Source organism: Equus caballus, chromosome 16, assembly GCF_041296265.1.
Source record: "Equus caballus isolate H_3958 breed thoroughbred chromosome 16, TB-T2T, whole genome shotgun sequence".
Classification (NCBI taxonomy): Eukaryota; Metazoa; Chordata; class Mammalia; order Perissodactyla; family Equidae; genus Equus; species Equus caballus.
The window spans coordinates 58,594,931-58,618,179 of NC_091699.1; the positions used below are offsets into that span (position 1 = coordinate 58,594,931).

The window sequence follows — 23,249 nt, forward strand, 5'->3', positions numbered from 1 at the left end:
ACAGGCCTGCCAGGGGCCGGGGTGCTCCTACTGCAGCAGGACAGGAAAATGAGTCCCTGTCTGTGAGGGGAGGCATACAGAAGGAGGGGGCCTCTCCAAAGTGCTGAATCTTGACCCATTCAACCCTCAACACTGGGAGACCTGCCCTCCAGCCGCTTTACATCCCTTCCTGAGCTATTCAAGCCCACCTAGGCCTGGTTGTGCTGGAAAGAGGAGGGCTTAGGGTTAGCCGGGCCTCCTCCTCCAGGAGGGGTCCAACTGGCTTCTGCCAGACTCTCTCATTGTCTTTATCAGCCCAGGAGACCTGGGTGATTCAAGGGTGGGCCCAGCACCTCCCCCTATTCTCGCAGGCTCTCTGGGGTGTCTCCCACACTCAGAGCCCAGCTCTCCCAAGGGGCTCTCCCAAAGGGTGGTGGGCAGCAGGGATGGCTGGACTTTCCTTGAGAGTCTCTGGGTACCCTATAAAGAGGGTGTCTGGGTTGCAAGAGTTGAGGATGGGAGTCAGGGGTCCACCTAGGGGCCCCTTGAGAGGCCACCCAAAGAAGGGACCCTAGAGACGTCACCCCACCCCAGATCCTGTCCCCCACTCTGCTGCACAGATCGCCAGGAATTTGGGGTGTGAAGGGCTCAAACTGGACTCCCTGCACCCATTTGCTGTAACCTTTCCCTGTCTCACTCCCCCCTCACCCCCGCCCACCTCAACCCCCATCCCCACCCCCGCCAAAGGCGCTCCTGGGGTTAGAAACTTGCCAGCGAGAGGGGAGGGGACTCTCCTCCGGATAAGGTCCAGGTATTCCTCTCTGAGGACCTCCTAACCCGTGCCCGTGCACCCATTTTGCAGAAGGGAAAGCAGACACCCGGGGAGCCGCGGCTGGACGCCGAGGCTCCCCTTCGCTGCAGCCCGACTGGGCGTCGGACGTTACGCGGTCCCCTCCCCGGGGTGACGCCGGATTCTTTTGAGCATCGCCCCAACCCCAGCGAGGTGCCCACACGCAGGGCGTGGGGCCGGGCTGCCCGCAGTAATGACAGGGCTGGCGGCCTGTGGGTGGCGGTGGCGGCGGAGGAAGCGGGAGAAATCTGGTTATTTCTGGCCGGGACGCGCCCACCTGCGGCGGCCAGGGATGGCCCGGCTTCCCGGCCCCCACCTCCGCGCTCCCTCCCTCCCGGCTCCCGAGGAGGGGCGGGGAGAGACGCGGGTTGGCGGGCTCAGGGGGCGGGGGCGCAGGCGGGCGGCGGGCGGGGCGGTGTCCCGGGCCCACCTCTGCCTCCTCCCACCGCACTCATTCGAGATCTTCCACCGCGCTCCGCTCGGACCCGAGGCCGCCGGCGCTGTCCCGCGCACTTGTGTCCCGCGGCGCCCACCTCCCGCCGCGACGCCCGTCGGGCATGGACGCGGGCCAGGACTTCCTGACCCTGCACGGTGAGTGCCCGGCTGGCGCGCGGGGAGACCCTGCAGGGGCAGACCGCCCGGAAAACCGTTCCCAGCCGTGAGCAGGGGACCCCCAGCTCCTTCGGCCGCCCTCCGCCCCGCCCCGGGCCCGCCCTTCGGCCCTTTTGTCGCATCGGGGAAATCTCAGCCCAGGACTCCCGGGGTGGGTCTGCTGGGCACGACCCTGGGCGTTTCCAGGCTTATCCCCCAGATCCGGCCAGGGACAAGGAGAGGAGTGTGAGTCTGAAGTCTTCCCTGAAGACTATCTCCCGGCCACCCCAGCCTCGGGGGCTCTCCCTTATTCTGATCACGGAAGGCTGGGCTCCATGGTCCAGCGCGCACCGAAAGGCCAAGGAGGGAAGGAACCACCATCCACGAATGACCGAGTTCTCCCCGCCCTGTCCGAGCCGCCGGGAGAGGTGCCTCAAAACCCTGGCGTGCCTGGACCGCGTCAGGCCGCGTGGGTGTGGTGGGGTGGGGATATGGTGGGGGGGGGGGGGGGGGCGGGCGAGGAGGTGTGCAAGGTTGGCCAAGGTCGGGCTGTGCCGCCGTCACTGCCCAGCGCAGAAATCACAGTCCGCGATGCCGGGTCTGGGAGGAGGAGCCCGATCTTCCCGTCTGCGCACCCTCCTTGGGGGATAGAGTCAAGTCCCAGCTCAAACTGCCTGCGGCTCCACCCTTGTCCAGCTGACCTCTCCTCGGAGGGAACAGAGTCTGGGTCATCTCCTTGCCCTATCGCTGTCCCTCCAGGAGAGAGAGCAGCCGCTGGCTCCCCACTGCAGGGCCTAGAGGTCTTCTAGCTGCACACGACCCCCAACCTGGACCTGACATCTCTTTGCTCCAGCCTGGGGACTCACCCACTCTTAGGGGGGCCTGGCCTTTCTGTCCCCCAGATCATCTGCCAGCTCAGCAAACCCTGCCCCTCTAACACCAATCAGTGCTTCACCACATCTCCCTCTGTTTTCTAGTTCCCTTGGGGTTGGAGACTTTGGTGTCCACTGCCTATCCATCAAAACCATACATGGAGATGATAGAAGGGAGAGAGAAAGGCAGAGGCCCCTGGAATTCAGAGGGACTCAGCGATGTTCCTATCAGCCAGCCCCTAGACTGTCTCCTGTTTCCCAGTTGGCCCAGACCTGGTCCCCAGGGCCCAGAAAGACCTCGCTCAGTGCCCAGAGCTGTTACATTCATACCAGTAGCCTAGGCTCCTCAGGGCAACTTCACCCAGCTGGGTCATGGGATCCCTGCCCCTTCCATTGCTCCCTGTTCTCTCCCCAGGCCAGAGGCGTCCTTAATGTTCCTGTCAGACTGGCAGGAAAGGAGGCTGGGCAGGTCAGAGGACCACAGTGGAGGCCTCTGCCTTTCTCTCTCATCATGCCTTAGCTAACGCTGTTTATCCTGCAGACTGCCACCTCTTCCATGCCTGCCTCACACTCAGACCCCCTGAAAACCTTCTGCTCACCTCTGGGACTGCTGCAGACTCAGCTCATGTTGGAATGAGTTCCATCCTCAGGCATCTGTGCCTTTTTGAGTCTTTCTCCCCTAGCAGCCCTGGTATCTTCCCTGGAGAGGAAGCTGTGTGGAGGCTCAGGCAGCGCCTCCCAGTCCTGTGGCATGTGGTTGGCTGCCCTGGCCCATCCTGTTTGAGACCTGCCTCCTGAATCCTGACTCTGTCCAGCCCTTCCTGTGGGGCTGGCATGCACACTGCAACCCCAAGTTATTTCCCTGAAGACCCTGCTGCTTCTAGCTCATCCCCCAAAATTACCTCCCTTAACTGCCTTTTGTTCTACCTGCAAACCAGATGGGGAAGCAAGACCCACTCAAGGAGAATTGGTGGTGGGAGGGGGTGGTCACTGTGCCCTGTGCTGTCCCAGGTTGTCTACACTTCCTTTGGAGAGTCTGCACCCCTTTCATATTTTGAGTCCCACAGCACTGGATATGCGCTGCAGCACCACACTATCTGGCTTGGGCAGTTGAGGGATCTGCTGCAGAAAGGTCCCCTTCATTGGCCGGGGGGACTATGGGGCCCCCCTAGATATGAGATGTCCCTTCTCTCTTTGCCCTAGTTGCGTGCAGAGGCAGTGTAGTATACAAGCATGGATTCTGGAGGCAAACTACCTGAGGTCAAGTCTTGACTTTTTCATCTCAAACAAATCCCTTGATTTCATTGTGCCTCAGTTTCCTCATCTGTAAAATGGGGGATAAGATCACTACTTACTTCATAGGGTTGCTGTGAGGATTGATTGAGGTAAACCTACAAGGCAATTAAAACAATGCCTGGTACCCAGCAGGTGCTATGTTCCTCCAGGAGGCCCATCCCCCAAGTGACTGCGCCCTATGAGCTGCTGTCTAGTTCTTTGGGAGATGAGGAGCCACAATAAGGTAGTCCTTAGCCAGGAAAAATATGATCAACTGGGATCAATAATCAAGGGGCTCCTTCTGGTGTCTCTGAAGCACTCAGACTTATGTTCCATTGCCCCGTCCTCCTCCTTCTAACCCACTTGCTCTGCTCTCTCCATTCTGGCCAGGCCTGCACTGGCTTCTTCAGCAGGTCCTCAGAAGTGCCCGAAGGACACTACCTCCCAGGGCCCTGCTCTCACTGAACACATCCACCTCCACTAGCTTTTCCTACACCTCATCTCTCCTGCTCCGCTGTAAGAACTCGCTTTTGTAAAAGTGGAAGGCAAGCTGTAGGAAGGGCCTCATCTTGGCCCCAGGAGATCTTGGCTCCAGTCCTAGCTGTGCCTCTACTTACGTTGTGATCCTGAGCAAGTCCCTTTTTCTCTCTGGGTCTGTTTTCTCATCCATGGGATCGCAATACTTATTTCACAGGGGATGTTGTGAGATAAAACACTAATGGGCACAGGAGCTCTAGGTTGGCTACAAAGCCAGTACTCCAAGAGATAATGGTTCCAGAGCCATCATAGCAGGTTGGGGTGGCCAGCCCCTTACCCATCGTAATTATGTTTCAAAGCTGTTTGTCCTTGAGATCCCAGGCCCACACTGCACAGACACACACTGATCTTAACTTTTTCGTGCCATAGGCCACTTTGGCAATCAGGTGAAGCCTGTGCAGCCCTTCTCAGGATCATATTTTTAAATGCATAAGATAAAATATGTAGGAATTCAAAGGAAGCAAATTATATGAGACGTGATTCTATCCTTGGTCCTTTAGTTAAAAACCTTTGGATGTTTTCTCTAAAACAGAGGTTCTCCTCACACACTCTGCTCCCCCTCTTTCCAAATGAAGAACAACTTGTCTGTGCCCATATTTCAGCTCATCTACACTCACACATTCTCATGATTTATTCTCTGTGGTGTGACTTTAGGCAAGTCCCTCTGCGGTTCAGTTTATTGTTATTATTCTTGCTGTGCTTGTTTGTGCTAATGACTGGCTTTGCCTGTGACTCACTGTCAGTGCTGGCGACTGGAGCTGCAGGGAAGCCAATGGAGGAACTCTTCAGAGGCAGAGGAAAAGAGAGGCGTGAGTCAGGCCTCTGGGTGGGGTCCTGACCTTGGCACACAGTAGGGGCTCAATAAATCATTGCTGGGTGAATGAAAGGGAAGTTGTAACTTCCATGAAAGGTCCCACTGTTCCCCAGCACACTGGCAGCACAGTTTTGTGTAAAGTTGCAATCATTCTCATCTATTAATGAAAGCAAGCCGGCGTTAATGAACTCATTTTAAGATCAGCATTTTTTCAAGAATTCCATTTTCCTTCGGAACCTTGGAGATTATTCCACTCAGGTAGGGAAAGTGAGAGAAGGAAACAGGCCTGCCTGAGGTTCACAAGTGAGGCAACAGCCAGTCGAGTCACGATGAATTCGTTGAGAAATTGGGGTAAAATATTCGGCGGGCTCGGTTGTGTGGTCCAGGCTCCATCCCCGGCTCCGCCCCATCCCGTCCTCCGCTGGACTCCGCAGCCCAGCCGGCGGCCCACTGGCACGCCCCTCCTCAGCTCAATCTCGCCCGCCCAGACCTCGGGTGTTCACCCGGACCCCAGCTGGTGTTTAGAATTCGTGACTCTGGCTCCACCTCCCGGTCAGGCCCCGCCCCGACACCGCCTCCAAAGTCGAGGTTCCGTCCCTCTCTGCCCCAACATCGCCTTTCCAGTGAGGGACCATCCCCGGGTTAGCCCACTGGGCCCTGGCTCCGCCCCCGGCCGGCTTCCTGGATATTGCTATGCCTCCACGTCTCCTGTCAGACCCCGCTCCTTCCCCTCCCCACCTCTTTGGCTCTGGCTCCGCCCTCGATCTGCTTTCTGAGCAGTTTTACGCCACTGTTCTGCTTCCTGGGTAAAGAATTTGTCCCACTCCGCCTCCAGGTCTCGGCTCCTCCTCCGAGTTGCCCCGCCTCCCTTGTTCTGGCTCCTCCTCTCCCCTGCTAGATGCCGTTCTGGTCCCACCTCCCTGGGCATCAGTCCCGCCCCCCCGGGACTGGATTTTCCTCTCGCCCCGCCCCCAGAGCCGAGGACACGCCCCTTTGGGCCCGGCCCCGCCTCCTGGATTCTAGCTCCGCCCCTCTACGCCTGAACTCCGCCCTGCTCCCCGCCTTGGCCGGCTTCTGGAGGCTGCGGCGCTGTCCCGGGCCAGGCTCGCGGGCGGCAGGGGCACTGCGGGGCATCATGCAGTGCCTCGGGGTCCGGAGGCGGAGCCGCTCCAGAGAGCTCTACCTGCAGGAGCAGAGTCTCAAAGTGGCGGCGCTCAATGGGCAGAGGCTGGGTAAGGGACGCACGGGGGACCCGAGATCTGCGGAGACTGGGAGGGCAGCTTTTGCAGGGCGCAGACTATTTGTTTCTCAGCTCGGGGTCCTGCCCTTTATCCTTTTATTGCTCCTGTTTAGTACCTCTGTGAGTGTGTGACCAACTTGGGGGCTGTGTTTGCACGAGTGGCATGTGGGGTGAGTACTGGGGGGATTGGTTAGTCCTTCTCCTGATCTACCTCAGGCCCTCCAGAGCTCCCTGCCCCTTGTGACCCCTGACTTCTCCTGTTTATAAATTTATGAGGCACCACTGGATATGTGGCCCTATGTGTAAACTGGTGTGACTGTGTAACCCAATGAAATCTGTGAGACGGTGTGTGGTCCAGTGTGATGCAATGTAAATGTGTGTGCCTGTATGTGACAAGTGTGACAGTGAGTGACCCAGCGTGTGACCCAGTGGTGATTCTGTCACTCGTGTGGTACTTGGAGCCACTGTGCAGCAATGATGGTATGTAACGCTGTATAACCAAGCATGTGACGTTGTGGCACCAGTGTGACAGATCCAGTATGATGCTGTGCACTCTCTGTGACTGTGGGTGACCCAGGTGACCGAGTGAATCTGTCATTCTGTGTTATGGTGTGTGTGTTATGTGGCTATTCTGATGTTTTTCCCTGTGCCCCTGAGAGGTGGCTGCATGAGGTAATGTTTCCTAGCAATGACCCTTCAAGCAGGCTTCTAAGTCTTGACTCTACCATGTAACTTCCTTGAGCCTCAGTTTCCTCATCTGTAAAATGGGAATAATGATAGCATGTTTCTTATAGGGTTGTTGGAGGGATTAAATACATGTGCTAAGAATAGTATCTTATTCAAATATTAACTATTATTATTATGGTGTATGCTATTATCATTATTATGAAGATGTTCTGACACTGTATGTTGTGTGGCTGTGTGACGCCATGTGACAATGTGTGTCACTGTGTGTGGCAGTGTGTGACTATATCTCTGTGTAGCTGTGTATTGCTGTGAGTCCTGGGCCCAGTTTGTCTCCATTATGCATCACCCTAGGTTCATGGGCCAGACCCCTGACACCCCCCTCAGCCTCCTGTTAGCACCTGCAGCACCCTCCTCCCCATGGCCACCTTGCTGTGTGCAGCTAGCCTGGGCAGGTTGTTGAGGCTGCAGGGTCAACCCAGGGGCCCTGAACTCAGAGGCCTCTCACCACTGCCCCTCCGCAGGAGAAGAAGGTACTCCAGCTGAGTGAGTGAGGCTGGATGAGGGGTGCCCATAGACTTTCTGGGTGCTAAGGTAGAGCAGGTAGCCCAGAGGCCTCGGAAACAAAAGGGCCTCAGATAAAGCTCAGAGATGGAGGTGCCTGCCCAGGTTTCCCAGTGGTTCAGAGGGCAGTGGTTATTATCAAGGCCTACCTTGAGATGGAGGTCTGTGTTCCGGAAGCCATGTCGGCAGCCAGAGGACTTATCTCTGCCTGGCCACAGATAGGGCCCACCGCCTGGCTCCAGGACAGGATGGACATGTCATCTCCTCATGGTGTTTTCCAGAACTAGAGGGTGGGGCCCACCTTGTTCTTTCTGACCTCCTCCTCCCATTCCCATCTGTGCTGTTGGCAGTGGCTTATTCTCATGTGTGCCTGGCTTGGAGGGTGGGTGCAGGCAGAGGGTAAGGAGATGTCCCTCCCAGTTGTATCTCAGCCTCAGAAAAGACAGTGGAATCCCCAGCAGAGGCTGAGGTGGCACTCTCCTCTGGCAGCCTGGGAACTCCCTTCCCCTTCCTCTGAGCCCCACAGACTCAGCCAAGAGTTTAGGACATCCTACAGAGGTCCCCTTCTCCTCCAGTGGGCCTCCCCTGGGGCTGAAGGGGAGGTGCTCACACTAAGATAGAGGGGTCTCTGGAAGTGATGGGGAGACTTGGGAAAAAGGTGGGGGAAGGGCCCAGAGACAGCTCCGACACTGTTCTCACCCAGTGACAGTGAGGGAACAGACGCACAGAGAGGGAAGAGAGTTGCCTAAAGCCATGGGGCTGTGGGTATTAGCACTGGGGAGGGATGGAAATGATGTGGGTGGCTGAGGCCTGGGGAAGTGGTCCAGAATGTTCTGTAGGTCCTGTGGGTTATGGGGTAGGCTGACGGGGGAGGAGGAGCATAGATAAAGTGGGAGAGGCTATCAGGGACTGGAGATCTAGGCTCAGAAAAGAAAAGCCTATAGGTCTAGGCACGGGGCCCTCTGACCGGACCCACATGGTCCCTGATACCACCATTCTGCTGGAGCAGAAGGATAAAGATTGCTGAGGCCACATGTTTTAGATTTAGTTTTAGTTTTAGTTTTAGTTTTGATGACACATGTGAGGTGAGATGGTCACTTGGCTCTGAACAGAGCTGGCTGCTGGACTACATGTGGTTAGGATGATCTATAAATAGATACAGATATAGATACAAATATCGATATAGATGTATCTATCTCTTTATTACATTAGGGTGGAGGGGGGTCTCTCTTTGATCACAGTTGGTACAGGGTCTGCTTGGGGATGAGGGCTCTTGGGGAGCCAGGTCTGGTGCCCCTTTGGTGCCTCCTGTTTGGGCCTAGTAGGACAAAGGGCATCGTATCTTTGGGAGCCCATGCCTCAGGTCAGCCTGGGTCTCTGAGAACAGCAAGAGAGCTGGGCAGGAGGGGGCGAAGCAGCCAGGGCTCTGGTCCTCGCTGTGGAGCCCTGAGCCAGGCCCTGCTTCTGCTTCTGAAAGGGCTGCCCTATGCCTTAGAGCTGCCATACCCTGAGGAGTCCCAGACCCAGGACACTCAGAGATGGGGTGGGCAGGGAGGCATCCCAGCGGGTCATACACCGGCCGCAGTGGGCTCATCTGTCTCGTCTGGGGACAAGGGTCAGAGACCCACTCAAGCAGGTCCAAGTCAGGAGTGGGGGTAACAGGGGTGAGGGTGGCAGAGATGGGCCCAGGGTCCCACAGCAACCATGGTGTTGACACCACCAACTACAACTGCTATTATGTCAGGACCTCCCCAGATTCATGCATCATCTCATTTAACCTTAGAACTTCCCTTTGAGGTGGATGCTATTTTTATCCTCAGTTTACAGACAGGAGAGCAGAGGCCCCGCAACATGAAGTCACTTGCCCAGGTCACACAGTTAGTCAGGAGGGGGACCTGGACCCAGGCACAGATGATTCCAGAGCCGCTGGAGTTGGAGAGCTGCTGGGCTTGTGATGCTCTGGAGTCCATTTCCATCTGTGTCTGCCCCTTTTCTTTCCTGCTCTGCCTGATCTTTTGGACCCAGCTTCCTTCAGGTCACTCTGACCCCTAAGTGAGACCAGGAAGGGGCCCACCTAGTCTTTCAGAGCCAGGCCATTTCCTAGGGGTCTGGTTCCCTAGGAACCATGTGTTCTTGGATTAGCTGCCCTCCCTTTGTCCATTCAGCTATGCGTGGCAGGTCACAGTGTATAAAGGATGGCCTTGAGTAGGCAGGTGTCCCAAGGTTCGCATGGCCTCAGCTGGCAATCAGAGATGACTTCCTGAAGGGCAAGCTTGGAGCATGGGTGGGGGAGGGAGAAATGAACAGAAAGCTGAGGATGAGGCTGGTGAGAAGTGGGCTCTGAGAGGGTCCAGAGGTGGGCGTGGCCAGGGTGCACCCTGGGGTAGCAGGGACCTGGAGGAGGTGGCATCTTACCAGCTCTGTCTCCTAGGCCTGCAGGATGACAAGGACCTACAGGCACTGCTGAAGGGCGGCCAGCTCCTGAAGGTGAAATCTAGCTCATGGCGGAGGGAGCGCTTCTACAAGTTGCAGGAAGACTGCAAGACCATCTGGCAGGAGTCCCGCAAAGTCATGCGGACCCCGGAGTCCCAGATGTGTGAGTACCCTGGGGCTGTGGGGTAGGAGGCAGAGTGCGGAACCTGTGCTTGGATGGGGAAACTGATTCTGGCTAGGGTTGGAGGTCACTCATGGACCAGGACCACAGAGAGGGAAACTGAGGCCCAGCCTGGTGGGGCATAGGCCAGTCATGTGATCAGAACCAGATGTGGGGAAACTGAAGCTGTCCAGAGTTGGGGAGAGGAGTCACTGAAATCACTGATAGGGAAAGTGAGCTCTAGTCTGGGCTGGAGAGGGCAGTCATGGACCAAGGATCACAGATGGAGATGCTAAAGCCTTTTAGGGGTAGGGGTACATAACTATAACCACAGATGGGGAAAGCCAGGCTCAGAAGTAGGGAGTGAGCTGGACAGTGCGGTCTGAACTCACAGGTATCTGCTCAGACAGCTGTAGGAAGGAGGGAAGTTGGGCGGATTAGGACTCCAGGTGTGTGAGGCCAAGAACCACACCCAAAGTGCAGGGGCTATTAAGGCCCTTCCGGGTATGAATGATCAGGATGTGAGGTGGGGCCGCAGGAGGCAGCTCCTCCCTGGGACAGAGCCATAGCAGGGATGTTGGGGTGGAGCAGGGCCCAGGAACCCAAGGCTTGGGCCTGCAAATGGAGAGTGCCCTCTTCAAGGCGTTAGGGAGAAAGTTCTGCTGACTGCTGCCCTTTAACCTGAGAATACCCTAAAAATTCTCTCTGTGTGAGAGGTTCACTCTGCACCTGTACCTGGTGGGAAAATTTTAGACCAATGCTATCCAAAAGAACTTTCTGAGTCCATGAAATTGTTCTATATCTGTGCTGTCGAATACGGGAGCCACTAGCTACCTGTGGCCACTGTGCACTTGAAATGTGGCTAGTGTGGCTGAGGCACTGAACTTTTAATTTTGTTAAATTTCAACTAACTGATATTTAAATAGCCACATGTGGCTGGTGGCTGCTGTATTGGATAGTGCAGAGCTGTCACTGCAGCTGGATTTCATACAACCCAGACCCCTGGAAATCCCTCACCCTTCACCTGCCCTTGGCTGTGGGGGGCGGGCAGGGTCAGCCCACTGGCAGGTCTACAGGGAATGAAACCAGACACAGGTGACAAGCCCCAGGTGGGAGGGGGGCAGAAGGATGGGGAGGGTCAGCCCACCAAGGGCGCCCCAGGAAGGGTCTGTCAGGCCTCAGGACACTGGACAGAAACCTGAGAAGGTACAGCCTGCCGGCCTGTGGCCTGTCTAACGACCAGAGGTGAGGCAGGACAGGAGCGGGGTCAGATGGAGAGAGCCATGCTGGGGCTTTGGGGATGTGGGCCATGGAAGGTTTCTGAGCAGGGCAGGGCAGGGTTGGAGGGAATGGAGCCTGAAGTGCTCTCAGAAGGCCACCCTCAGAGCGTGTCTGCCAGACAGCATAGGAGTGACCCAGACTTTGTCTCTGTCTATGGCACCAGCCAGGCTCCGTCACAGGGTTTTGCCCTGATATGGGGTTTCCTGTTAGACGCTGGTGGATGTTGGCACGGTGGGAATGGGGCATCTTGCACTCTGAGCCCTGGGGATTCCTGAGAGCCCACGAGTAGCCAGTACATAGGCATGGTTCCCAATGGGGCATGGGGGCAGACAGGAGTAGGAGACTCAGGCTTTTCCAGACCTGTGCTGGCGAGATGAGAACCTCGTCCTGGGGTGGCTGTGAGCACAAGGGCAGGAAGAGCATCCCAGGCAGTGTGAGCAAAGTGCAGAGGTGAGAATGAGGAAAGGGTGTGAGTGAGGGGCCTGCACCCTGAGAGGAGGGGCTGCAGGGATGACAGGTCCAGGGTCAGGTGCCAGGTGTGCTCAGGTGAGGACCATGGGTGGAAGAGGCTCTGTTCTATGTCAAAGACCCAGAGACAGGTCTTGAGCTGAGCATGCTTGTTGACTGCTTTCCTTCGCTGGGCAAGTGAGACTGTCATCCTCAACTGTACTCTACCCTTCAGGGAAATGAAGGCCAGGTGAGGGCGGAGTGGAGCAGCCCCTTACCCAGTTCTCTCTGCCTCTGCTTCCTGCTCCCTAAGTCTCCCTTGATCCTGCCACCACTAGCCCCCCTCCACTCTGGTTCCCAGAGGCAGACAAGGCATTATCAGCAGTGAAGGCATCTGGACTTTCTCTCTGGTGCTGGTGGGCGTGCTGGCCTGGGAGCTCCAGGCTCAGGCTTCCTGTTTTCATTCCCAGCCAGAGTCAGCTGCAGCTGGTGTGGGGCCTGGGGGCGCACAGGAGGCTGAGGGCAGAGGGATTAGGCAGGGATCTCTCTGCCCCCTAGATGGCCCAAGGCTCACATGTCCCACTCCTCAGAGCCTGCTGCCCAGGCTGGGCACATGCCACACACATGGGGCCTGCAGGTGGCTAGGAGGCCCCTGGGCACTCAGGGTAGACACCAGGAGGGACAGGCGGGCTTTCAGCCAGAGCTGGTCTAGGAGCCAGGATAGATGGATATGGATGGCTCAGGATGGTGATGGGGAGGCAGGGACAGAGTCTGGACCCTGATGCTGGGAGGCCCAGCATGAGCCTGGCTGGTGGGACTGGCTCCCAGCCAGGCCAGAGAGGGCACTTTAGGAGTGAGCAGGGGTAAGCAGGGCCTTGCTGCCCCCTGAAGCTTGGAAGGCTGGACTGGGCCAGGAGGGCCCTCCCCTGCCTCCCAAGGGGAGAATGATATAATCTCTCAGACCCCAAGGGGCACCATCCAGTCTGCCTTTTGGGACCGTGGAGGGCAGAGCCTTCCTGCACCCTCCTTGATACATACCGACACACACAGGGCAGGTCCCTGCCTACCCTCTGACACAAGCACTTCTCTCTCTGTCTCTGGCCCTCTGCCTCCAGACCCCAGGGCCAGGGCCGACTGAGGGTGGCTCCAGCCCCCTGAGTAGTCAGGAGAGGGGCCTGGAGGCTCTCATGGCTGTCTGAGGGGAGGATGAGTCCAAAGTCAAGTACAGTAGGGAGGGTGTGTGGCCTCTTCTCTGTCACAGGCCCCAAGCTCTGGACTGGTCTCTCCCCATCTCTTTCTAAGAGCCCTGCCCTGCCCTGCCCTGATCCTCTCCCAGAGTCCTGCTCCCTCCCAGCATGGAAACAGCGGGTCTAGGGTGCCCTTCCTACCCTAAAGTCGGTCCCTCTCGCTCTGTCACTCCCTGTGTGTTTCTACTCTGCCCACTATAGCTGTGTCTCTTGGTCCTTCTCCACCTGTTTCTGTCTTCCTTCCTCCTTTTTGTCCCTTCTTGTCTGTCCTCCTGCCCCTCTCCTTTCTCTCTGGATCAAGGCCTAAGCTCCAGCCCTGGCTCTCTCTAGGCTATGCCCCCTCCATTGTGGCCTCGGCCATGTCAGAAGCAGGGGTTGGCCTCACACCTCTCTATTCCCACCCCCCCAATCCCCTTCTTGCAGTTTCCATTGAGGACATTCAGGAGGTGCGGATGGGGCACCGCACAGAAGGCCTTGAGAAGTTTGCCCGTGATGTGCCCGAGGACCGCTGCTTCTCCATTGTCTTCAAGGACCAGCGCAACACGCTAGACCTCATCGCCCCATCGCCAGCTGACGCCCAGCACTGGGTGCAGGGTTTGCGCAAGATCATCCACCACTCGGGCTCCATGGACCAGCAGCAGAAGCTGCGGCAGTATCCTTTTGGTGGCAGTGGCTCCAGGCCCAGCCTGTGGGTACTGGCTGTGGTCATCCCCAGAGCAACCTGGGTGTGGAAGATACTCAGCTCAGGCTGTGATACCAAAATAGCATGGACTGGGGGGCTTAAGGAAGAGGAATTAATTTTCTCACAGCTCTGGAGGCTGGAAGTCCAAGATCAGGGTGTGGCATGGTTGGGTTCTGGTGAGAGTTCTCTTCCTGGCTTGTAGACAGCTGCCTTCTCCTTGTGTCCTCATATGGCAGAGAGAGACAGAAAGATCTCTGGTGTCTCTTCTTAAAAGGGCACTAATTCTATCATGGGGGCCCCACCTCACGATCTCATCTAAACCTCCCAAGGCCCCATCTCCAAATACCATCATCTTGGGGTTAGGGCCTCAGCATATACATTTTGGGGAAACACAATTCAGTCCATAGCAGAAGGGAAGCAGGGAATGTACCTGGAGGCTTCTTTGATCTACCCTGATCCACTGCAGCCCCCTGATGTCTCCTCTTCCCCCCTCTGTAACCAGCACGGACTTGGAAGGCTGCGGGGAGCAGCCTGCTTCAGTGAGACACCTATTCTTGGACGTTTTAATCATGTTTCCTAGAGTTACTACATTTTTTCTCTCTGGGAATTTGAGAGGCCATGGTGCCTGCCTGTGCCATCTTTGGGGAGTGATCAAGTTCCCCTGGGCTTGATGTGCCCACCAGCCTGCAGGCTTGAAACAAATTCACTTCAAAATCTAGGGGCACAACAACACACTAGTCTCTGATTCAAGGTGATCAGGCTTCTAGTACGTAGGATTAGGGCGGAACAAGCTCCAGCCCTTTTTTTTATGACAGCTTTATTGATGTAATTCACGTACCATATAATTCACTGACAAAGTGTACACATCAGTGCTTCTTAGTATATTCACAGAGTTATGCAACCATCACAATTAATTTTAGAACATTTCATCACCCCAGAAAGAAACCCCATAACGTATATCAGTCACTCCCCATTTCCCCACAACCTCCCAGCCCTAGGTAACCACTGATCTACTTTCTGTTTCTATACCTTTGCCTTTTCTGGACGTTTCATATAAATGAGATCGTACAGTCCTAGGTAACTGGTTTCTTTCATTTAGCATAATGTTTTTAAGGTTCATCCATGGTGTAGCATGTGTCAGTACTTCATTCCTTTTTTATTGCCTAATACCATTCCGCTGTATGGTATTCCACATTTTATTTATCCATTCAGCAGTTGATGGACATTTGTGTTTCCACTTTCAGGCTTTTATGAATAATGCTGCTTTGAACATTTGTGTATAAGTTTTTGTGTGGACATATGTTTTCATTTCTCTTGAGTATATACTAGAATTTCTGAATCTTATGGTAACTCTGTGTTTAACCTTTTGAGGAACTGCCAAACTGTTTTCCAAAGAGGAAATTTACATTCCCACCACCAATGTATGAGGGTTCCAATTTTTCACATCTTTGCTAACATTTGTTATCTGTCTTTTTTTAAGATTGGCACCTGAGCTAACAACTGTTGCCAACCTTATTTTTTTTTCTGCTTTTTCTCTCCAAATCCCCCCAGTACATAGTTGCATATTTTAGTTGTGGGTTCTTCTAGTTGTGGCATGTGGGACGCCACCTCAGCATGGCCTGATGAGCAGTACTGTGTCCGTGCCCAGGATCCAAACCTGTGAAACCCTGGGCCACTGAAGCAGAGCACGTGAACTTAACCACTTGGCCACAGGGCCGGCCCCTGTCTTTTTAATTATAGTCACTCTTCTGGGTTTGAAGTAGTATCTCATTGTGTTTTGATTTGCATTTCCTGGATAGCTAATGATGTTGAGCATCTTTACATGTATTTATTGGCCATCTGTATATCTTCTTTGGAGAAATATCTATTCAGATCCTTTGCCCACTTTTTGTTATTGTTGTTAAGCTTTTTAATGGATCTATTTATTTTAATTTTAATTTTTAATTGTGGTAAAAAATATACAACATAAAATTTACCATCTTAACCATTTTTTTTCGTAAGGATTGGCACCTGAGCTAACAACAGTTGCCAATTTTTTTTTTTCCTGCCTTATCTCCCCAAATCCCCCCTGTTACATAGTTGTATATCTTAGTCTCGGGTCCTTCTAGTTGTGGTATGTGGGATGCTGCCTCAACGTGGCCTGACGAGTGGTGCCATGTCTGCGCCCAGGATCCGAACCAGCAAAACCCTGGGCTGCCGCAGTGGAGTGCGGGAACTTAACCACTCAGCCACGAGGCCGGCCCCCATCTTAACCGTTTTTAAGTGTATAGTTCAGCAGTATTAAGTACATTCACATCGTTGTGCAGTCAATCTCCAGAACTCTTTTTATCTTGTAAAACTGAAACTCTACCCTTTTTTTTTCTGAGGAAGATTAGCCCTGAGCTAAATACTGCCAATCCTCCTCTTTTTGCTAAGGAAGACTGGCCCTGAGCTAACATCCATGCCCATCTTCCTCCACTTTATACGTGGGACGCCTACCACAGCATGGCTTTTGCTTAGCAGTGCCATGTCCGCACCCGGGATCCGAACCAGTGAACCCTGGGCCGCTGAGAAGCAGAACCTGTGAACTTAACCACTGTGCCACCGGGCCTGCCCCTGAAACTCCACCCATTAAACAACTCCTCACTCTCCCGCCTCCACACCTCCAGCCCCAACCCCTGGCAGCCACCATTCTTTCTATATCTATGAATTTGACTACTCTAGGTACTTCACGTAAGTGGAATCATACAGTATTTGTCTTTTTATGATTGGCTTATTTCACTTAGCATAATGTCTCAAGATTCATGCATGCTATAGCATATTGGAGGATTTCCTTCCTTTTTAAGGCTGAACAATATTCATTCGTATGTGTCTACCACATTTTGTTTATCCGTTCATCTGCTGATGTTCCCTTAGTTTGCTCCCACCTTTTGGCTATTGTGAATATTTCTGCTATGAGCATGCACGTACAAATATCTCTTTGAGACCCCTGCTTTCAATTCTTTTGGGTGTATACTCAGAAGTGGAATTGTTAGATCATATGGCACTTCTATTTTCAACTTTTTGAGGAACCTCCATACTGTTTTCCATGGCATCTGCACCATTTTACATTCCCACCAACAGTGCACAAGGGTTCTAGTTTCACGTCCTTGCTCACCAACTCTTGTTATTGTCTGGGAGTTTTTTCCTTTTTGATTAGGTATCTTATTGTGATTTTGATTTGTGTTTTACTAATGATCAATTATGTTGAGCATTTTTTAATGTGCTTTTGTGTAGCTTCTCTGGAGAAATGTGTATTCAGATCCCTGGCCCATTTTTAATTGGGCTATTTGTCTTTTTATTATTGAGTTGTAAGAGTTATTTATATATTCTCGATAGACGTCCCCTGTCAGATATATACTTTGCAAATAAGTTTTACCATTTTGTGGGTTCTTTTCTTTTTTTTTGGTAGTATTCTTTGAAGCACAAAAGTTTTTAGTTTTGGTGAAGTCTAATTTGTCTACTTTTTGCTTTTGTTGCTTGTGTTTTTTGATGTCATGCCTAACCCAAAGTCACAAATGTTTACTCTTAGATTTTCTTTTGCACATGGCTATCCAGAAACTTGATTTTTCTTTTTACCTGGCATTCTGCCATAATTATTGTATATACATATATTTACATAAAACATGCATATATATGTACAAATAAAATTTGGAAAATATGGATATGTTACAATGAAGTTTTAAAGGCTCGCAAAATCCACCTCCTCCAGAAACTATTGATATTTGGCTTCTCCCCCCTAATTTTTTTCTGCATTTCAACTTGCTTAATGATGCATTTGCCAAAAATAGTAGAGGTCATACATTTGTATCCATTTTCAGTGTAACATTATGTCATAATTATTTCCCTGTAAACAACTTTAATGACTGTAATATTCCACTGAGTGGGTGCACTATAAATTATGATCCAGTCTTTTATTGTTGAACATTTAATTTATTTTTAGTCTTTCACTACTCTAAATAACATTGCAAAGAACTATGTTCATAAAATCTTTCAGTATTTAGGAGTATTTCCTTACCAATAAATTCCTAGAAGTCAAGTTACTGAGTCGAATGATATAACCATTTAAAGCTTTAACTAACCCTACATCACTTTCCTGAAGCTTGTACCAATTTACTTTACCCAAGTGATGGATAATGTCCATTTCACCTCACCCTTCCCTGTATTGGGTGATATACTTTTAAATTGCTAATTTTATAGTTTAGGAAATTGTATCTCATTTTCAAATTTTACTGTGTTTACTGGTAATGTTTGCAAAAAGTCAGTTTATATCCCTTTTTCATGCAGTTATTAAGGTCATCATACTGTTTTCTTTTGAATTAATTCTTCAAAGCCTTTGCTGCAAATGCTTCCTCCAGTCTGTCTGATGGGCAGCTTTCTTTTCTGTTTGGTCCTCATAATTTTAAAAGGTTCATATGGCATCATTTATGTTGTTTCCTTTGTGATTTCTTCTGAAAGCCTGCTATCCTTTTTCAGCTGTGTTGATGAGTTCTCGTTATCTCTGTTCCATAGTTAGTTCTCTATTTCCTGTGGAATGTGGAGCTCCTCCTTCTCTAGTTCTCAAGGTCAAGGCTGAGGGGAGAAAGGACAGAGGTAAAGGAGAGGAGGGAGCCTAAGTGCCCCAACCGTGATAACATGATCCAGGCTTTATTTTTGCATGTCATGTCCCAACCTTCTGATCAGTGGCTTGACATTTGCTCTTTCCTGTAAAATAAGCCTCAAGTGCTATAGTCAAGTTGGCTAACAATTATATATTGAAAACCAGAAGGGCATACCTTGAAATGTTACAGTATTTATCCCTAGTGGTAGGACTATGGGGAATTTGTTTGTTTATTGCATTTTCTAAATTGTCTATAATGAACCCTTTTATAGTGAGAAAAGAAATGTTTTTAAAAACTTGAAAGGGTTTAAAGCCAGCAAATAGGAAAAAGACCCCTTAATAGGATGTAACATTTCCTCCAAAGAGGCCACCATGCCTTGAATGTGGATGTGCAGTAAGTCAGGCTGGCAGGGAGCTGTGTCTACAGGTAGTCTTGGTCCACACGGACCCAGGAATTAACCTTGGGCTTGAACCATGGCTCTGGCTGGGACCTTGGGGGTTCCATGGCTCCTGGGTTCTTTCCTTACTTCTGGCCCAGCTGGATCCACTCCTGTTTGCGAAAAGCTGATAAAAACAAGGACAACAAGATGAGCTTCAAGGAGCTGCAGAACTTCCTGAAGGAGCTCAACATCCAGGTGGACGACAGCTATGCCCGGAAGATCTTCAGGGTGAGGCAGGAACCGAGGGCTGGTAGTGGGTCCTTGACCCTAGCCCAGGGCCGGCTCTGAGCCCTGCCCACCTGGCTGTCCTGGCTTTGCAGGAATGTGACCACTCCCAGACAGACTCCCTGGAGGATGAGGAGATTGAGGCCTTCTACAAGATGCTGACCCACCGGAAAGAGATCGACAGCACCTTTGCCAAGGCCGCGGGCGCCAGGGAGACCCTGTCGGTGGATCAGTTAGTGGCATTCTTGCAGCACCAGCAGCGGGAGGAGGCGGCAGGGCCTGCACTGGCCCTTTCCCTCATTGAGCGCTATGAGCCCAATGAGACTGGTGAGGGCCTGTGACTGGCAGTCCCGGGGCCACACTGGGCTGGGAGACCCGTGGGGAGACTGCAGCCCAAGAGTAAGGAGCTGGAGGGAAGGGGGGCACCTCAGCCAGGCCCTGGGCCCTGGTCAGTTATTTGCCTGCCCCAAGAAAGCAGGGAGATGGGAGACAGGGCTCCAGCATCACTAGCCCTCTCTTGGTTCCTCCTGCAGGGGTTTTAAGGACCCCTCCCCCAGGAAATAGAGAGAAGGCTGAAGCAGACGCTTTTCCTGTTTCTTTATTTGTGCCCATCCTGGGCCCAGCTTTGAGATGCAAGACAGGGCCCTGTTCTAGAGAGGGTTCCAGTCTGAAGGCACAGAGAAGGAGGAGATGAGGCTCTGCCCTCAGGGGCCTCACAGTGTGAGGCAGAGGAGGAGGAGACAGGGCCCTGCCCTGGGGTAGTCACAGTCTGGTCAGGAGACCCAGTTTATCCCCTTCCACGAGATATCAAGGACCAGCTCAGGACAGGGAGGCAGGGGGAGTGGGGGCTCTTCCTCCCAGAGCAGTGGCACAGTGAAGGTCCCCTGGAGGTGGCTGGCTGGCAGAGGGCTCTTACTGGCACCGGTCTCCCCAATCCCAGCCAAGGCTCAGCGGCAGATGACCAAGGACGGCTTCCTCATGTACCTCCTATCGGCCGATGGCAGCGCCTTTAGCCTGGCGCACCGGCGGGTCTACCAGGACATGGGCCAGCCGCTCAGTCACTACCTGGTGTCCTCCTCGCACAACACCTACCTGCTGGAAGACCAGCTCACCGGGCCCAGCAGCACTGAGGCCTACATACGGTGGGGCCCCAGGGTGGGGGGCGGGGGGGCGGTGTGCATGGTGGGGCTACCCGGTGGGGCTCAGGGGCTGCCAGGTGGGAAGGCAGGGGCTTAATGGTGCCTCCTACCTGCAGGGCGCTGTGCAAAGGCTGCCGCTGCCTGGAGCTCGACTGCTGGGACGGGCCCAACCAGGAGCCAGTCATCTACCACGGTTACACTTTCACCTCCAAGATCCTCTTCTGCGATGTGCTCAGGGCCATCCGGGACTATGCCTTCAAGGTGGGCATACCCCATGGGGGAAAAGAGGAGGCTGCTAGGAGCCACCAACCCCTCCTAACCTGCCTTTGGGCCTCCAGGCGTCCCCCTACCCCGTCATCCTGTCCCTGGAGAACCACTGCAGCCTTGAGCAGCAGCAGGTGATGGCACGACACCTGCGCACCATTCTGGGACCCATGTTGTTGGACCGGCCGCTGGACGGGGCTACCACAAGCCTGCCTTCCCCTGAGGTGCACAGTGGGAATGGGCGTGTCCAGAGGAGAGGACAGGGGGACTGGCTGGGAGGCCAGCTTGGTCTTGACCTGCTGCCCCTCCACCCTTAGCAACTTAAGGGGAAGATCTTGCTGAAGGGGAAGAAGCTTGGGGGGCTCATGCCCGCCGGAGGGGAAGGCAGCCCTGAGGCCACTGTGTCAGATGAGGATGAGGCTGCGGAGATGGAGGATGAGGCAGTGAGGAGCCGAGTGCAGCACAAGGCCAAGGTTCAAGGGGGAGCAGTGTGGGGGCAGCCCTGGGGCCCTCCCCCATCACCCCATGGGATATTTGCTTTGTCTCAGTTCTCTGTGGCTGCCACTCAGACCCTCTGCCCCCCTCTCTCTGTCTGTCTCCCTATCTCTGTCTCTCTGTGTCTGGGTTTCTGGCTCTCTCAGTGCCCACCTGCCCCAACCTCTGAATCTAACTCGGGCCTCCCCATGGCCCCCAGGAGGACAAGCTCAGGCTAGTGAAGGAGCTCTCCGACATGGTCATTTACTGCAAAAGCGTCCACTTTGGGGGCTTCTCCAGCTCTGGCACCCCAGGGCAGGCTTTCTATGAGATGGCGTCCTTCTCTGAGAACCGCGCCCTCCGACTCCTCCAAGAATCAGGTGAGCTGATCAGCACCCTGAGGGTGCTGCCTGTCTGTCTGACCATCTGAGCTGGCCCGGCCAGGCCTGGCTCCCATCACCGCAGACATCACCCAGAGTTGGGACTCCCTGCTGTTAGCAGACAGAGCTGGTGGGGAGGGGCTTGGGCTCACCAGGAGGCAGCCACATCTGACCAACTCACACCCCACTCAGGGAACAGCTTTGTCCGCCACAACGTGGGTCACCTGAGCAGGATCTACCCAGCTGGGTGGAGAACGGACTCCTCCAACTACAGCCCCGTGGACATGTGGAACGGGGGCTGCCAGATCGGTACAGTTTGGCTGGGGCTGGGAGGAGGCCTCGGTGAGGGTTTCAGTCCAGAGGGCCAGGGGCCAGGAGCCTCTGGGGACCCAAGCAGGGCCAGACACAGGCATTTGTGGGCTCAGGGGCTGGTAATCTCCGTTTGGAAATATCCCCCCACCAGCAAGTCACAGTGTCTGAAACCCCATCGTTAGCACACTAGTCCTTTGAATTCTGGTACCAGAAATGGAATGTGAGGTTCGTGTGGTGTGTCACTTAGGGTGGCAGAAGGGCAGTAGGCATCTGACTGATCCTGGACCCTGCTTCTGCCTCACCGTGTGACTCTAGGCCTCAGTATATCCTGAGCAGGCTGGGCTCTAGGGCCCCTGAGGCCGGTCTCCAGCCTGTGACTGCTTTGTCCTGCCTGTAGTGGCCCTGAACTTCCAGACACCTGGGCCAGAGATGGACGTGTACCAGGGCCGCTTCCAGGACAATGGGGCCTGTGGGTATGTGCTGAAGCCTGCCTTCCTACGAGACCCCAACTCCACCTTCAACTCATGTGCCCTGGCTCAGGGCCCCTGGTGGACTCAGAAGAAGCTCAGTGTCACGGTATGGCCAGCCACAGGAGGGACAGGTGCCCATGGGCCTCCCTCCCTGCTCACTACCACTTCTGAACCCTTAATTTCCCCCCACCTTTTCTCAGGTCATCTCAGGGCAGCAGTTGCCAAAAGTCAATAAGAATAAAAATTCGATTGTGGACCCCAAGGTGACAGTGGAGATTCATGGTGTGGGCAAAGACACAGCCAGCCGCCAGACCCCCGTAGTCACCAATAATGGTATGTGCTGGGCCTAGGCTGGGCCCACCTACTGGAGCTGCTGTCCGTGCTGTTGACGTGGTGCCTGTACCTCTAGGTTTCAACCCGTGGTGGGACACGGAGTTTGAGTTTGAGGTGGTTGTGCCTGAGCTTGCCCTTGTGCGCTTTGTGGTAGAGGATTATGATGCCTCCTCCAAGAATGACTTCATTGGCCAGAGCACCATCCCTCTGAGCAGTCTCAAGCAGGGTGAGTGTTTGTTGAGGGGAGGGGGCCAGGGAGGGGGAGGCAGGGCCTGGCATCTCTTGGGCTGGGTCCTGCTGCTCCTTGAAGCATCCTCTCTGAGTGACCAGAACTCTCCCTGTGTGCTCCTTCCCACCTATCTGCCCGCCAGGATACCGTCACGTCCACCTCTTGTCCAAGAATGGAGACCAGCACCCATCTGCCACCCTCTTTGTGAAGGTGTCCCTCCAGGACTAGGCTTGGGGGGGTCTGGTGGTAGCTCCTCGAGTGGGCCAGGCTCTCTGTCCACGTCTGGGGTTCAAGACAGGTATGGCTCTCCCACCCTTTCACTCAGAGCTAGAGGCCCCGCACTGCCTTCAGCTCTAACGTACTGTCCATGCTGCTGCCTCTTTGGGGGTCTCAGGAGCAGGTCCAGACCCTGGAGCTGTCCTCAATTCCGTTAGGAAGAACACTGCAGCCCTCTCCGCCCTCTGGCCAGCCCTAGGTTGAGGGTTTTTATAAAAATCTTTAAGACTAAGTCCTGTGGTCTCTTTACTTGGACACCAGAAAAATCCCTGTAAAGCATGTGTATGTGTGTGTGTCCCAGAGCACTGGAGCACCAGCACCTCGCTCTCCACCTATCACACACTCATACTGGAGTGAGGAGGTCGTCGGACCCACTGGGCAGGAGGGACCAGCAAGAAACAAACCCTTCCAAGGAGGAGGGTAAAGAGAGCTC

The 23,249-nt window shown here is 53.9% G+C and overlaps 1 protein-coding gene across 4 annotated transcripts; it reads left to right on the forward strand.

Annotated features, from left to right (window-relative positions):
- Positions 1 to 1,240: 1,240 nt before the first annotated feature.
- PLCD1 (phospholipase C delta 1) lies at positions 1,241 to 23,048 on the forward strand. 4 transcript variants are annotated; one of them, XM_023620740.2, is made up of 15 exons: positions 1,241 to 1,420; positions 9,846 to 10,002; positions 13,398 to 13,626; positions 18,813 to 18,942; positions 19,035 to 19,266; positions 19,880 to 20,081; positions 20,195 to 20,339; positions 20,417 to 20,566; positions 20,660 to 20,815; positions 21,037 to 21,196; positions 21,389 to 21,505; positions 21,906 to 22,084; positions 22,179 to 22,311; positions 22,388 to 22,537; positions 22,683 to 23,048. In XM_023620740.2, the coding sequence occupies exons 2-15, from the start codon at positions 9,978 to 9,980 to the stop codon at positions 22,766 to 22,768; spliced, it is 2,094 nt and encodes a 697-aa protein (XP_023476508.1). In that variant the 5' UTR covers positions 1,241 to 1,420; positions 9,846 to 9,977; the 3' UTR covers positions 22,769 to 23,048. The 4 variants fall into 4 exon arrangements, with proteins under 4 accessions (XP_023476508.1, XP_023476509.1, XP_070094087.1 ...); XM_023620741.2 differs by having other exon boundaries at positions 1,252 to 1,420; positions 9,838 to 10,002; XM_070237986.1 differs by having other exon boundaries at positions 1,277 to 1,848; positions 9,838 to 10,002.
- Positions 23,049 to 23,249: the final 201 nt, after the last annotated feature.

Coding starts and splice junctions, on each gene's coding strand:
- PLCD1 (XM_001489014.6), top strand. CDS start 5,817: ATGCCGTTCTGGTCCCACCTCCCTGGGCATCAGTCCCGCCCCCCCGGG. Junction 20,567..20,659: donor CAAGCCTGCCTTCCCCTGAG/GTGCACAGTGGG, acceptor CTCCACCCTTAG/CAACTTAAGGGGAAGATCTT. Junction 21,506..21,905: donor GAACGGGGGCTGCCAGATCG/GTACAGTTTGGC, acceptor TCCTGCCTGTAG/TGGCCCTGAACTTCCAGACA.